The sequence below is a fragment of the Pipistrellus kuhlii genome, unplaced genomic scaffold, assembly GCF_014108245.1.
Source record: "Pipistrellus kuhlii isolate mPipKuh1 unplaced genomic scaffold, mPipKuh1.p scaffold_m20_p_32, whole genome shotgun sequence".
Taxonomy (NCBI): Eukaryota; Metazoa; Chordata; class Mammalia; order Chiroptera; family Vespertilionidae; genus Pipistrellus; species Pipistrellus kuhlii.
The window spans coordinates 2,742,892-2,759,642 of NW_023425532.1; the positions used below are offsets into that span (position 1 = coordinate 2,742,892).

At 46.7% G+C, this 16,751-nt stretch overlaps 1 protein-coding gene across 2 annotated transcripts in view; it reads left to right on the plus strand.

Moving 5' to 3' along the window:
- The window catches only part of DIPK2B (divergent protein kinase domain 2B), a 28,344-nt gene that overhangs the window by 11,014 nt on the left and 579 nt on the right, over positions 1–16,751 (plus strand). Inside the window, exons 2-5 of one of the 2 annotated variants that reach the window (XM_036460674.2) lie at positions 5,995–6,231; positions 8,957–9,221; positions 13,949–14,122; positions 15,016–15,304. In XM_036460674.2, the coding sequence (XP_036316567.1) occupies positions 6,017–6,231; positions 8,957–9,221; positions 13,949–14,122; positions 15,016–15,304 (943 nt within the window). In that variant the 5' untranslated portion in view covers positions 5,995–6,016. Of the gene's footprint in view, positions 1–5,853; positions 6,232–8,956; positions 9,222–13,948; positions 14,123–15,015; positions 15,305–16,751 lie in introns of those variants that run through there. The other variant, XM_045570432.1, reaches the window with a different exon arrangement.

The following is a 16,751-nucleotide window of genomic DNA, read 5'->3' on the forward strand; positions in this document are numbered from 1 at the left end:
CAAGGTTCATGCCTTTGACCTGAATTGAACCTGGGACCTTTCAGTCCACAGGCCAATGCTTTATCCACTGAGCCAAACCTGTTAGGGTGACACTTGCTTTTTTAAATTGAGCATAACTTAAATTGATTTCACAGCACACAATTAACAAATTACTTTACCCCTGTGGAATTCCAGGTTTCTGGCAGAGAAGTTTCAGCACACCATGGGAGCATAGATGGATAGATATATTAGATAGATAGATAGATAGATAGATAGATAGATAGATAGATAGATATAGATAGATGATAGATCATACATACATACATACATACATACATACTAATTTTCGCCCTACCTGGTTTGGCTCAGGATAGAGCGTCAGCCTGAAGACTGAAGGGTCCCGGATTTGTTTCCTGTCAGGGCACATGCCTGGGTTGCAGGTTCCATCCCCACTAGGGGACGTGCAGGAGGCAGCCGATCAATGATTCTCATCATCGATGTTTCTATCTCTTGCTCCCTCTCTTTTCCTCTATGAAGTCAATAAAAATATATTTTTAAAAAATAATAAATAAATCCTAGTTTGAAGAGGGTCAGAAGAACAGTCTGACTTTACTCACATTATCCCTCTCCCAAGGTGGCACATATTAGGACCAAGAGAGGTCTTTTCTGCTCTTGATTTCTCCCACAGAGGAAAGTGAGTGCATGTGAGTGAGCATCTGGACTCCCTGCCTGTACCAGACTCTGCCAAAGAGGCTCTTTTCTCTCTTGCCCCATCTGGAGTACTGAATGGTGACTGCATGACCAGTGGGCAGGAAGAAGCAGAGAGAGCAGTACATTGAACTCTCAGAGGGCATTGCAGAGATGTGGATCCTACTAACTGCATTACAGACTGCATCATGAAGCCTGCCCATGAGCCCCTAGAGATGCTTCACCGGCAAGCCTCTCCCCATTGGCCCACAGGCACCCCCAGTACTCTTCAGGCCTTACCCACATAGACACACATACTACGGCTAGCTCCTTGTGCATCTTCCCAATGGCAGCAGCAATAGCAAGATTTGGCAGATGGCTAGTGCACATGGGCAGAAAGTTGGCCCAAATCTGTGGGCAAGAGAGAGACCACAGAACTTAAGCTTTAGTGCAGTCTTTGGAGAAAAAAGAAGGGAGGAGACTGTCGGCACTTGACCCGGTGTGTTTCAAGATCAAGAGAAGATATACATCATAGTATTCCATTGTGTAGATAGACTACAGTTTTCTAATCCACTCATCTGCTGTTGGGCACTTAGGCTGTTTCCAGATCTTAGCTATGGTGAATTGTGCTGCTATGAACAAAGGGGTGCATATGTCCTTACTGATTCGTGTTTTTAGTTTCTTGGTGTATATTTCTAGAAGTGGGATAAGGACACATATGTAATACCATAATAAAGAAAAAGGAGAGAGAGAAGATACTAGTATACAAGCTTAAGATCTCTGCCACAAGAGGGAGCAAGAAGCATGAAGCAGGTGTATCCATAGAAGGTCTGAGAAAACCTCAGAATTTCTAGCAGGGTTGATGGAAGGTGTTTCTCTCCAGAAGGCAGTTAGTAAAGACTGAAGGAGAGATTGTTACTTTAAATGCAAAGACAACAATTCAAAACTTCAATGGGAAAATAATCAAGAAAACATGACAGTCGCCACTAAAGGATCATGATAATCATCCAGTAACCATCCCAAAGACATGGAGATCTGCAACTTACCCAATAAATAATTCAAAATACTTGTTTTAAGGAAACTTAATTAGCTACAAGAAAAACACAGAATGACAATTCTAAGGAATCAGCAAACAATACATGAACAAAATAAAAGTTTAACAATGAGATAAAAATCATAAAAAATAATCAGCCAGAAAGTCTAGAGCTGAGAATACAATGGATGAAATGCAACAGAGAACATGAACAGCAGAATGAATCAAGCAGAAGAAATAGTCTGAGTTAGAAGACAAGAATCTTGGAATTATGTAGTCAGAGAGGAACAAAAAAGATAAATCTGAAGAAAGCTTACATGATCTGTGGGATACCATCAAGAGAATGAATGGCATACTATTGAAGTCCAGAGGAAGAGAGGGATAAAGTGACAGAAAACTTCCCAGATCTGGGCAGAGATTTTGAATATCCACGTTCACAAAGCTCATAAGTCACCAAAGAAACTCAGAGGTTCTCTCCCAAAATACATTATAATAAAGTGTCAAAAATCAGAGAAAAGAAATCTTAAAACCAGCAAGAGAAAATAAACTTGTAACTTAAAAAGCAACTCCCATAAGGCTCTTAGTGGATTTCTCAGCTATGAAAACGCACAACATACTGATAAAGGCAAGTATGCAGTCAAAGACAGAATACTCTAATACTATAAAATGGTAATGTGTTATCCATTTAACTTTAGTATAATGGTTAAAAGACAGGAGTATTAAAAATAACTGTAGGGCCAAAACCGGTTTGGCTCAGTGGATGGAGCATCGGCCTGAGGACAGAGAGGTCCCAGGTTCAATTCCGATCAAGGGCATGTACCTTGGTTGCGGGCACATCCCTGGTGTGTGTGGGGGGGGGGTGTGCAGGAGGCAGCTGATCAATGTCTCTCTCTCTCATCGATGTTTCTAGCTCTCTATCCCTCTCCCTTCCTCTCTGCAAAAAGTCAATAAAATATATATATCAAAAATAACTGTGGTTATCATAATTTTTAATGAATACATACGTAAAACTGGTAAATTGTGACATGAACAACATTAAAGGGAGGAGTAAATGAGTTGTTTTTGGTGCAATTGAAGTTCAGTGTTATCACCACAAAACAGACTGTCATATTGAGAGGATGTTTCATACAGGCCTCTTGGTTACCACAGAGCAGAAACCTATTGCAGATGACTAAAGATCAAAGGGAATGAAAGCATACCCCTATGCAAAACCACCAATTCACAAAAGAACCCAGCAAGAAAGAGAAGAAAGGGACAAGGGAACCAGAAAACAATAAGACAGTCCTCCCCTATCAATAATTACTCCAAATGTAAACTGACTGAATTCTTCAATCAAAAGACAGAGAGGCTGAATAGAAAAATAACAACAGTTACATGGTGCCTACAACAGATTCCTTTCAGCTTTACAGATATAAATAAGCTCAAAGTTGAGGGATGGGGGGGAAAAAAGTCCATGCAAGTGGAACCAAAGGAGAACAAGGGTAGCCGTACTTATTTATATTAGACAAAACAGACTATAAGCCAAAAATGTCGACAAAAGACAAAGGTCATTAGACAATGTAAGAGGTCCACTCATCAAAGAGATACTATAATTGTAAATTACAGTATTGTAGCACCTAAATATATTAAACAAATATTAATAGATCTGAAGGGAGAAAGAGGCAATAATACAATAATACCAGGGGATTAAATACCTCACTTTCAACAATGAAACTAGAAAATGAAGAAAAAACTAAGCTCAAAGTAAACAGAAGAGAGGAAATAAAATTAGAAATAAATGCAGTAGAAACCATAGAAAAAGGTCAACAAAAATCATAGTTGAGGCAAAACTGGTTTGGCTCAGTGAATAGAGCGTCGCCTACAGACTGAAGGGTCCCAGGTTTGATTCTGGTCAAGGGCACGTACCTTGGTTGTGGGCACATCCCCAGTGGGGGGTGTGCAGGAGGCAGCTGGTCGATGTTTACCTCTCACCAATGTTTCTAGCTGTCTATTCCTCTCTTTCTCCCTCTCCCTTCCTCTCTGTAAAAAATCAAAATATATTTTTTAAAAACCTGACATACTTAGGAATAAATTTATCCAAATTGATATATAAATTTAACTCCATTCCTATCAAAATTCCAGTGAGAGTTTTTATAGATATAGACAAGAGTATTCTAAAATTTTTATGGAGAGGCAAATGAACTAGAATCACTAAAATAATTTTGAAAATTGAGAATGTGGCAGAAATCACTCTACCTTATTCTGTAATAATTAAGCCTGTGTGTTATTGACAGAGGAACAGGCACATAAATCAGTGGAACAGCATAGAGAACGCAAGCATTGTCACAGACAAATACAGATAGCAGGTTTTTTACAAAATTGCAAAATCAATTCAATGGAAGATAGTAATGGAGCAATTGGACTTCCATCAGCAAAAATATGAACATTGACCTAGCGACATCTTATAAAAAATAATTCAAAATTAATTAATCCAAAATTAATAGCATATAGGCTTAAAATAAAATGTAAAACTATAAAATGTTTACAACATAAGAAACCATAGGAGAGAGTCTTTGGGACTTAGAGTTAGGCAAAGAGTTCTTACACTTGATACTAAAGCATCTATATATATATATATATATATAAAAGCCAAGCGACCAGAACAACAGAATGACCAGAACAACCAGAATGACCGGTCGCTATGGTGCACACTGTGGCAGGCGGCCAACTGGCCCTATCGGGGCCCCGATCAACTCCCCACAATCTCCCACGGCCCCTCCCCCCAGCAGGCCCAGCCCCTGATTAGCCCCTCCCACCCCAATCAGGGTCAGGGCCAGTGGCCAACAGCCCATAGCTCCTCCCCTGGCCCCCGATCAGTGCCACCCACCCTGATCAGGGGCAGGGCCAGCCTGCCAACCTCCCGTGGCCCCTCTCCCTGGCTGGTCTGGCCCCCAATTGGGGAGGGGGGAGGGCCAGCTGGATCCCACCTGTGCATGAATTCATGCACTGGGCCTCTATTAATCCATAAAAGGAAAAATGGACACATTGGACTTCATCAAAATAAACTTTTACTCTGAGAAAGACCCTGTTAAGAACATGAAAGACAAGTTAGCACCTGGGAGAAAATATTTGCAAGCCACATACATAGCCAACAAAGGACTAGTATGTCGAATGCACAAAGAATTCTCATAATTCAACAATAAAGATAAAGGCCACCAGACCTTAGACTGAGGAGGATATACAGTTGGCCAACAAGCATCTGCTTAACCATCAGAGAAGAGTCATTACCCTGAATGACTTAGCTGAATGAATCTTAGCTAAACTCCCCAATTCTCCGGAGGCCATCCCTGGCCCCCTCTTGCCTCCCCTTTTCCTTCTCCCAGCCTAAACCTGCCTGCCCTTATTTGGTCCTCATAGGCTCTCTCTATTCCTAAATTAGCCCTCCCCGTCTCCTCCATGCTGTGGACCTTATCTTAGTGTCAGAGGAAAGCAATCCTGGGGCAGTTAAATCTCACCACATCAGACCAGTCCCTGAAAGGGAGGCAGGGTGGTAAAGGGAAGAGGGACTTTCAGGCTCGGGGAGGAGAAGAGATTAAACACAGCTGAGTTGAGGCACAGGAGTCTTTTTGGTGTTCCCCGCATCAAACCAGAAGCCACCAAATTATTTCCCCTCTCTTCTTCTCAGATCTGCAAGCACGGACTTGAGATTTTCTATTTTCTAAGCAGCAAAGCCTTTGCTATTCAAATCAGTCTTAACTGTGCCACTTAATGGCCAGCAAGCTGACCTCTGGTTATTTCACATCCAAAATATGGTCAGCATGGAAGAGGAATGTCTGATTAAGGGGCAGGCCTAATTACTCACTGCAGCGTTGGGGAGCTGGCGTGTGTGTGTGTGATCCACAGGGACACACAGACCCAGAATTAATGCAGTGGAGGGTGGAGGCCCTCAGGATCCTTTGAAACTCCCAGGTGGAATCCAGGTCGGATGTACATCCTGCATGGACCTTTCCTGCCCAGCCAGGATATCCTGTGTTTGTCAAAAGGACTGCACAGGGAAGCCCTGACCATTGTCCTTCCCCAAATCTGCCAGTCAGCCCCTCCCAGCCTACAACAGCCACCGCAGGCAGAGGAAGAGTAACTCTGGAAACCATGTTATCAGCATCCTCCATGGACTTCCTCACCTCCTCCCATACCTCGTTAGCTCCAAGCTCCTTAGCATCCTCAATCAGAAATCCGGGCGGCTGGGATGGGGTCAACGCTCTGAAGTCAGCCCCCTTGCTTTTTGCCAAGACCTGCCTCTGCACAGCTCCGAGCAGACAGCTGGCGGCCTGGGCCCCGATGAAGCCCCTGCTGGGGCCTGGGGCTGCTGCCCTCCGCCTGGGCTGGCCGGCTCAGCTGCTCTGGGTCTCAGCCCTGAGCTCTGCTGTCTCCCTGCCTGCTCCTCCTTCTCCGAGAACCAGCTCCAGTCTGGGAAGATCTGTCCTCGGCCTTGACAAATGCAATGCCTGCATTGGAACGTCTATTTGCAAGAAGTTCTTTAAAGAAGAAATAAGGTCAGAATCCCAATCAGATCCTTCTGAGGGGGAAATGCTGTTCCTGTGGTGAAAGATGCCCAGGAGTTTGTTGAAAATGAGCCAGGATGTAACTTATGGGTGGGAGCTAAAGCGAAGCCCTTTAATCAGAGGAGCGATGGGTTGAGGTTGGGGTGGAGAGGGGGGTAAGGTGTGAAGCTAACTTCGAGCCCTAATTGCTAAATTCAATGTGTCCTTTTGAAGTGTGAGCTTAAAGTTTGCTTTTCTATGAAGGGAGTAATCTGAGACTATGGCATTGACCAAGTTCATTTCTCAAAGAGGGGAGTGGGGCAGGAATAAAATTTATAGAAAACCTACTATGTGACAGACATTTTATGTGTGTGTGTTAATCTTCACCCGAGGATATTTTTTCATTGGTTTTTAGAAAAATTGGAAAGGAGGGGGAGAGATAGAAACATCGATGGGAGAGACACATTGATTGGTTGCCTCCCGCACGCCACCGACCAGGGCCAGGGAACCTGCAACCAAGGTATGTGCCCTTGACCGAAATCAAACCCAGGACTCTTCAGTCTGAGGGCTGATGCTCTATCCACTGAGCCAAACCGGCTAGGGCGTAACAGACATTTTTTTTCTTTCCTTTCTAACATATTCTTTTTAAAAAATATTTTTTTTTATTGATTTTTTTACAGAGATGAAGGGAGAGAGATAGAAACATCGATGAGAGAGAAACATCGGTCAGCTGCCTCCTGCACACTCCCTACTGGGGATGTGCCTCTAACCAAGCTACATGCCCTTGACCAGAATCGAACCTGGGACCCTTCACTCTGTAGGCTGAGGCTCTATCCACTGAGCCACACCGGTTTTGGCCGTAACAGACATTTTAAAGTTATTTTTATATACTCGCTTCATCCTGGGAGTTAGCATTTTTCACTCATTATTCAGATAGCAAACTGAGACATAGCAAGATTAAGGGACTTGTTCAAGGTCACCACCTAGTAAGTGGCACATCTGGGATTCAAGCCAGGGCAGTTTGCTCCCAAGTTTCTGAACCATTTTCTGCTGTGAGCTGTTGCCTTGATTAGAGGAAAAGCCAAGTTCAGTAAATTGCAATGCACATGGCTCTCATCAAAGAAGGGATCACACTCTGGAAGTCAAGCCTGTCAACACGCAGTCAGTCCATGAGCCTTTATCACGGCCAAGGTCAAGACCAGGCAGGTGTCGTACAACATGGCTAGCACTCTGTCACTGGCTTCCAGGAGTGTAGGAGGAGGGAGCTGTGTTATAAATAACAATGATAAGGCCTGGCCTGATGCAGGCCAACAGCGGAGTGGAAAGGACCTCTGGGGACCAGAGGAAGGGGATATGGATTCCAAATGGGGTCTGGGGAATGGCTTCTCCAGGGAATGCATTCTGAGCTGAAATTTAGTGGGAAGGGATTCAGGTAGAAGGACCAACCGAAGCATTAAGACCCAGAGGTGTGGGAAGAAGTGAAAAGTGCTAGTGACTGGAGCATGGGGTGTAACGCGGAAGCGTGAGAGAGGGAGGAGGTTTGGAGGAGTCAGATGGTGCAGGGAGCCTTGAATGCTGTGCCAGGAATTGGGACCTCACCTGTAGACCAGCGGTTCCCCAGCCTTTTCAATACCAAAGGCCCTTTGGATAGGTCTCTTCTCTGTCCAACCCTAAGGACCTGCCTCCGGTGTATAAGATTTAGTGACTAAACAGATTAATTTACAATAATTTTATTTCCAGTCAGTATTAACCAAAGGTATATTTGACTACTCGACTAAGTTGCTAAACAAAAATAACAAATAGAAAATAGAAATGTTGGACTTTAAATATATATTTTTATTGATTTCAGAGAGGAAAGGAGCAGGAGAGAAGAATAGAAACATCAATGATGAGAATCATCGATCGTCTGCCTCCTGCACGCCCCCCACTGGGGATGGAGCCCACGACCCAGGCATGTGCCCTGACTGGGAACGGAACCGTGGCCTCCTGGTTCATAGGTGGATGCTAAACCACTAAGCCACACCAGCTGGGCCAGAAGTGTTGAACTTCTTTTGTAAGATGGTAGTTATTGCCCGGAGCTTTTTTTTTAAGGCATTTTGAAAGTTGAACGCCTTCATCTCCCCCACCCCCCAGACGCAAGCAGAACTGGGGAAGCTCTATGACAGGCCATGGTGAGGGAGTTAAGTTGGGTAGGGACAAGATGACACCTGTGCTTAGAAAAATCTTTATGAAAAGATGTGTGCAGGAGAGACCAGTGGTGCTGGTAGCAGCTGGCAGACAGTTCTTTTTGGGCAGGAGAAAGGTCCCTGGTAACAAAGCAGGGCCGGCAGGCTGTGCAGGTTCAGGTACAGAGCCATTTTGTGGACCAACTATATCAATGGGAGAGGAAGTCAAGATGGAGCTGTCGGAAGTGGTCAAGATTTCCCATCTGAGAAATAGGATGGAGAGGAGCAAGCACACAGATAGTGGGATTGTTTCCTTGGAGAATGGAGGCAGTGAAAATATGGACCAATTTTATGATAGGAGGCAAGGGCCCTGGCTGGTGTTGCTCAGTGGTTAGAGCATCAGCCTGGGGACTGAAGGGTCCCAGGTTTGATTCTTGTCAAGGGCACATACCCTGATTGCGGGCTCCACCCCCGGGGCTCTGCTGGCCTCTGGCTCTGGCGGAGTTGTGACTAGTCCCTGCTTGGCCCCTGCTTCCTCTCCCAGGGGGATCCTAAAAGGGCTCTTCTTCCAGGTTTGACAGCTGGCTGGCCACCCACGTCCAACTGCCTCTGGGCTCCTTGCCTTCTTACCCTGCAAATTACTCAGATGACTCCAAAACCTGGCGCCCCGCGGAGATAGCGAGGCTGGTCAGCACACAGCAGCATGAAGTCTCAGACAGGAGAATCTGCGCCTCTGCGGCAGCCCCCAAGACCTGCAGCATCGAGCGTGTCCTGAGGAAAACAGGAAGGTTCCAGAAATGGCTGCAGGCCAAGCGCCTCACCCCGGACCTGGTGCAGGTAAGGGTGCTGGTCCTGTGGCTGGAGGCTTGGAGTGGGGGGGGTCGGGGGGGAGGTCCCGCCGAGATGGAGGAGGTGTGTACTCCCATCCCACATCTCTGTCTGGGAAAAGGAGTTGTGTTCTCTCTAAAGTGGGACCAAAGAATGCCATGAGGCAGGGGCGTGTGACCAGAAATAAATCTAAACCAGATTTATCCGTTAATCCTAATGAGCTTATAGATATGAGGACACTTTGCAAAAAGTCTATCAGCATGGAAATGCCCGGCACAGCGATTGGTGATAGGGGGTCCCGTTCTTCAGTTGGTTGTGCCAAAACTTTACCAGTTTTATCATCTAGTGTTAACAGCAGCTAAACAAGACTTCCTTGTTTCTGCCAAAAATGCATCCATTAGCGCCACCTTGTTAAAACACAGTCAAAGCTAAAACCATTTTCACTTCACTCTGACCCTCGCCTAGCCCATCTTTTCATCCCTGCCAGAGACTTTTTCCCTTCCTTATAAAGACAGAAAAATATTAACAGCTGTTTTATAAATTGTGGACAAAGTACATTCCTGCTCTAGGTCCCTCCCATTTTGGCGCCATCTCCTGTCCTCCTTTCCAGAGACCCTTGGCCGTAGGGTTCCACAGCATGACCAACAAGCTCTACACCCTTCCCCTCCCATGCAAGTAGCATCCAAACTCCTGCTCTTTCCTTCCTTTTTTAAAAAAATATATTTTATTGATTTTTTACAGAGAGGAAGGGAGAGAGATGGAGAGCTAGAAACGTCTATGAGAGAGAAACATCAACCAGCCGCCTCCTGCACACCCCCAACCAGGGATGTGCCCACAACCAATGTACATGCCCTTGACCGGAATCGAACCTGGGACCCCTCAGTCCACAGACTGACGCTCTACCACTGAGCCAAACCGGTTTCGGCTGCTCTTTCCTTCTTAACAAAACCTGTCTAGCAGACTGTTTTGAGTAGATCCATCATCAACAAAGTGGGGGAAGGCAAACTCACTCATCCACCCGAGAACTGAAAACAGTGCTTAAGCAAACACTTGTGCATAAATAACACTTGTGCATAAATATGTATATCAGCACTGTTCCCAGTAGCCAAAAGTGGAAATGACCTAAATGTCCATTAAATAATGAATGGATACACAAAAGGTGTTCTATCCATACAATGGAATGTTATCCCGTCAAAGAACGAAACAAAGTACTGATGCATGCTACAACATGGATGAACCCTGGAAAAATCATGCCAATAAAAGAAGCCATACACAAAGGCACAAATATTGTATAATTCCATTTTTAAGAAATGTCCAAAATAGGCAAATCCCAAAAGCCACTTTCCAACAGGTATGTAGGCTAGAGCCCACAAGTGAGCATATCTGCATGTGTGTCAGTGTGTGTTTGAGAGAAGAAACTCACAGGGTTTGCTCAATGAAGTACATAGGGAGAGAAGGAGGGGAGAAACAAAAGAAAATTGAAGCCCTGGTTGGTGTGGCTCAGTGGATAGAGCGCTGGCCTTCAGACTGAAGGGTCCCAGGTTCAATTCTGGTCAAGGGCACATGCCTGGGTTGCGGGCTTGATCCCCAGCAGGGGGCATGCAGGAGGCAGCCGATCCATGATTCTCTCTCATCACTGATGTTTCTCCTTCTCCCTTCCTCTCTGAAATCAATAAAAATCTATTTTTTAAAAAGAAAAAGAACACTGAAGGCAGGATGGATATAACAGATTCAGGAACCTCAGAACTTTGACTGTCAGTTCTCAGGAATAAAACCAACTTGGATAAAAAGCCCCAGTTGCCACCATCAGAGACTGAGCCAGGGAGCCTGTGGCTCCCCTCCCACAGGGCCACGTGCGCCCTCCTTAGCTGCAGGCAGGGCGCTGCAGCCAGGTCTGCCAAGGAACCAGAATCAGGAATTAGCAAGCGGGTGAAGCAACACAATGTGTGTGTATGTGTGTGTGTGTGTGTGTGTGTGTGTGTGTGTCCCTGTGTGTGTGTGTCCCTGTGTGTGTCCCTGTGTGAGTGTGTGTGTGTGTCCCTGTGTGAGTGTGTGTGTGTGTGGCCCTGTGTGTGTGTGTGTGTGTCCCTATGTGTGTCCGTGTGTGTGTGTGTGTCCCTGTGTGAGTGTGTCCCTGTGGGTGTATGTGTGTGTGTCCCTGTGTGTGTGTGTCCCTGTGTGAGTGTGTGTGTGTCCCTGTGTGTGTGTGTCCCTGTGTGAGTGTGTGTGTGTGTGTCCCTGTGTGTGTGTGTGTGTGTGTGTGTGTGTGTCCCTGTGTGGGAGGGGAGGCACTTATGCTAATAAAGCTGTGACTTTTAGCCTGTAAAAGCTGCATTGTTCAGATGGGAGTGTTTCACGGCCTAATTCCTGGTCCACAAACAGAAACGCAGCCAAGAACCCGCCCAGGTTGCCCTGATGTGCTTGTTCCAACAACCACTGCAGAGAAGGCTTCCCATTAAGCCAGGGTCAGCGGCAACTGCCCTCCCACTGCCCTCAGCAGCGCGGGCTCATCAGGGGGAAACACAGACCTCCGCTGTGTCCCCTTCCCCTCCCTCCACAGCCAACTGCCTCCCACACTGTTCCAAACACAATCCCTGCTTCTCTCAGGTGGGAGGGGCCTGATTGACACGGAGGCCCGCCTCCCACTAGATGGCGGTATAGCATGTTCAGGAAGCTCTGTGTAAATAAGAATGGTTGACATTTTACTTCCCTGATCCCAATTATTTGTTTAAATAGAATAAGGGAAATCAGCATATTAACCAAAATGCATATTAACAATGTAATCAGAATATGGGTTTTGAGGTAACTAGGAGACAGATAAAATTTACTTTTGTTTAAATTTAATTTAAAAATACTTAAAAGGTATATGTACAAAAATAATAATTTAATAAAAAATATAAAAAATAAAAAAATACTTAAAAGGTGTTCACAGGCCCCAGGAAGGTATATAAGGGTCAAGACAAGGCCCCTGCTCCCTGGGAAGTGACTTCCTAATGGGAGAGAGAGGCATATTGAACTGGTTCAGACACAAAGCAGGTTGTGATAAAGTGTTCCAATGACAATGGACATTTTATACTGGAGCCACACTTAGTTTTCAGACTATAAATATTTTCATCTCTCACAGGCTGCCAGGTCAAGGACTAAACATTGCACTTGTTCTTTAAAAATAACATGGCTATAGCCCAGCTGGTGTGGCTTCATGCTTGAGCACCGACCTATGAACCAGAAAGTCACGGTTCTATTCCCAGTCAGGGCACATGCTCGGGGTTGTGGACTCGATCCCCAGTAGGGGGCATACAGAAGGCAGTTAATCCATGATTCTCTCTCATCATGGATGTTTCTCTGTCTCTCCCTCCCTTTCTGTAATCAATAGAAAATATTTTAAAATAAAAATAGTATGGCTCTATTGATGGGGAAAAGAAAAACAGCTGACTGCTAGCTGTAGCATTTCATACTCATCTAACATGGAAATTAAAGATGAAATTACTATGAATGGAAAAGGAAATTTAGGCAAGTAAAATGCCTTGCCCCTCACACAGGGCAATATGCCCAGGACATCAACACACACCCTCTGGCTGAACAGTCTTCTGGAAAGCACAGCCCTTTCACAGGTGCACTGTGACCACGAGATCATGAGATTTTGCGCCTCGTGACCCTTGCGAAGTAGTCATGGTGATTCCCTTGCTGCCCATGGATGGGCGTTTTTTGGTGCCAACCAGAAAGATAATGGCCTGGATGCCAGCCCCCCCCCCCCGCCCCCCTCCCGACCACACATACACACAGCCCACTGCCAATCATGGAATCGTAGAGAGTTGAAAACAACTGAACTTTGGCTCATGGGATTTGTTTAGGGTTAAAATCACTGAGACTTTATGACCTCAGCATTTTTTCTAATATATTTTATTGATTTTTTTTTTTGCCCCCCTCCGTCCCTCCCACACATCCCCTCCCTCCCCAGAGTTTTATGTCCATTGGTTGTACTTACATGCATGTACAAAAGTCCTTCGGTTGACCATTATCTCCCCCAGATCTTCCTCCCCTCCCCACTGTAATTTGACAGTCTGCTTGTTGATTTACTGTCTCTATATCTATATTTTGGTTCATCAGTTTATAATGTTCTTTATTATCCACAAATGAGTGAGGTCATGTGGTGTTTCTCTTTCATTGATTGGCTTATTTCACTCAGCATGATGTTCTCCAATTCCATCCAGATTGCTGCAAATGATGAGAATTCCTTCTTTTTTATGGCAGCATAGTATTCCATTGTGTAGATGTACCATAGTTTTTGGATCCAATCATCTGCTGACGGGCACCTAGGCTGTTTCCAAATTCTGGCTATTGTAGATTGTTGACCTCAGCATTTTTTAAATTAAATTTGAGAGGTTTTGTGATCTAATAAACAGTTTTTAGAACATAATCAGTATAGCTTTTAGTTGTATCATTAATTCTTCTAAATGTCTTTATAGATTGTGAGGAAGTGTGCCCATCACTCTCAGTCCCACCCTGTATAGAAAGCCCCTGCCAAGTGCCCAATTGTGGTAGATCAGCAAGCATCCCCCCAGTCTATTCTGCTCCTCATCTGGGGGCAGAAGCCTGTGTTGAACAAGGTCATGGCCCCCCTTCCTGAGTCTATCTCCTCCCAGCCCACTTGCCAGCCCCCCAACCTCAGGATGTCCCCTGCCAGCAGGGCCTGCCAATGCCCTGACCTTACCCCACCCTCCCCCCTTGCCCTGCAGGGCCTGCCCAGCCCTCTCCTGCGCTGCCCATCACAGCGCCTCCTGGACCGCGTGGTCCGGCGCTACGCCGAGGTGGCCGACGCAGGCAGCATCTTCATGGACCACTTCACAGACCGCGACAAGCTGCGCCTGCTCTACACACTGGCTGTCAATGCGCACCCCATCCTCCTACAGGTATGCAGGCACCTCCCAGGGACTCTGAGGAGGGCCACCTGGGTTGAGCTCACTCCCCCTTTACTGTCTGCCTTGGGGCAACCAAGCGATGTCAGTGCCTGTGGGAGCTGGATGGGGGGGAACCTTCAGCCACCCTCACCGCCCGAGGTTGCCCTGAAGGATCTGTGAAGGAGGCAGCGCTGGCAGTTCCTCCAAAATCAGAAAGATTTTTTTAAATATATTTTTATTGGTTTCAGAGAGAGGGAGAAATAGAAATGTCAATGATGAGAGCAGATCATGGATTGGCTGCCTTCTGCATGTCCCACACCGGGGATCAAGCCCACAACCCTGGCATGTGCCCTGAGCAGGCATTGAACTATGACCTCCTGGTTCATAGGTAACGCTCAACTACAGAGCCATGCTGGTGGAGTGGTGCATTGTTATTTTATTTATTTTTTATTTTTATTTTAAATCATCCTAAGTTGACTCTCTTCTCTCCCCCCATGGCCTCTTCCTAAGCAGTGCTATTTGTGAAATCTCAAATAGTCATATTTTTTCAAGTGTATAGCACTTAAAAATAAATATATTCCCATGAATCCGAAACACATCTAAAATCCTGGCAAGTGCCTCAACATGCTCGTATCTTTCTTGGGGACACTGTGAAGGCGCAATCTACCGCATGGCAATAGAGCTTCTTCCTCCAAATCTATTCATCTGAAACAAGAACGAAAAGGGGGCAGGGGTGGGGTGGAGTGCTGTCTTGTTCTAAGAGGCACTGGGCGGGGGAGAGAGAGAGAGAGAGAGAGAGAGAGAGAGAGAGAGAGAGAGAGAGAGGAGAGAGAGAGGAGGCATGCCGTGTCTATGAATGTTCTCTCTCTAACCCTCTAATGCCCCTCCTCCTGCTGCCTTGGCAGATCTTCCCAGGAGCAGAGGGATGGCCGCTGCCCAAGTACCTGGGCTCCTGCGGCCGCTTCCTGGTCAGCACCAGCACCAGCCCACTGCGGGACTTCTATGCTGCGCCCCCAGACCAGGCGGCTGACCTGGCCCACCAGCTCCTCAGGATCCTGGAGTCTCTGCGGAGCAACGACCTGAACTACTTCCTCTACTTCACCCGCGTGGATGCCTCCATGTTTGGCATCTTTAACAACGGGCATCTGTTCATCCGGGACGCCAGCGCCTTGGGAGTCATTGACAGGCAGGAAGGTACTCAGCAGGGGCCCCTGAGCAGCTGTCAGGGGGGATGTCGGAGTGGCAGAAGCTTGGAGGGGTGCCCGGGGGTGGTGCCACTGGGCCTCTCCGGTCTCCGTATGTCACAGTGAGAGCACCCCAAGTTCATGTCAGATGGCCCTCTTCCCCTTTAGCATCCCTGTTCCAAGTCCAGCTCCAAAGGGGAACTGGCCTTGACCTTGTCCAAGAGGGGGGGGGGGGGCGCTTTGCACCATGGCACGGTCCAGGAGCAATTTGTGTCCAATTCAGTGTCAAGTTTCCAATGAAAAGGCTTGGCACCACAGGAGGTCTATGAGTGACTCATGTTCGCCACCGTGTGCCCAGCTCGTCAGGGTCCGGCAGGCCTTCCACCATCCCAGTCTCCAAGGGTAACCGGGCATTTGTGAGCCCAATGAGAGGACAGAGGACTTGTTCTTTTAACTTCTTAACACAGTTGTATTGATGTCAGAGAGGAAGGGAGAGAGAGAGAAAAATAGGAACATCCATGAGAAGAAATCATGGATCGGCTGCCTCCTGCACACCCCTCACTGGGGATCAAGCCCACCACGAAATGGAACCGTGGCCTCCTGGTTCATAGGTTGATGCTCAACCACTGAGCCACATGAGCCGGGCAACAGAGGACTTTTTATGAGAAGGAGGCCTACAAAGACAGGTCAATTAAGCCATGCCAGTGGTCAGCAAACTCATTGGTCCACAGAGCCAAATATCAACAGCACAACGATTGACATTTCTTTGAAGAGCCACATTGTTTAAACTTCAACTTCTTCTAATGCCACTTCTTCAACATAGACTCGCCCAGGCCGTGGTATTTTGTGGAAGAGCCACACTCAAGGGGCCAAAGAGCCGCATGTGGTTCGCGAGCCGCAGTTTGTCGACCACGGAGCCACACTAACTCGTTTCATTTGCTTTTATGAGAAGAAATGAGGCTGATTCCAGAATATTCAGGATATGTAAACCACTGATGTCAGCCCATTGAATACATGTTCTGCTTTACCTGTTCTTTTTCCCGACTTTGTATTTCCCGAGTTCCCTAATTCCACAGGAAGAATGGGAGAATCACGAGGTGGGGGGGGGGGGGGGGGGAGGGGGAGGGGCGCTCCCAGCGGGGCCTTAGTGTTCCTGAGCCCTAAAGTCCCGGTGACAGTGAAAGATGAAACAGAGGGAGACCGGGATGCCAGGACACAGGCCTTATTGGAGAGAAGAGTACCACTGCCGGCTGCTTCCAGAGAGAGGGGCGGAAGAGCACCAGGGCTGCGGTACAAGCACTTTTTAAGGGGAGGATAGGGGACGGGGCACACGCTGATGGGTGGTTTCATGTAAGGCCTATGATTAGGGACCGAGGGACTTAGGAATCGCGGGCTTAGGGTATTTGGCAGGTGCTGATTGGTGGTTCAGTGCTCAGAGTGTCCAGGTGGGTTACGTA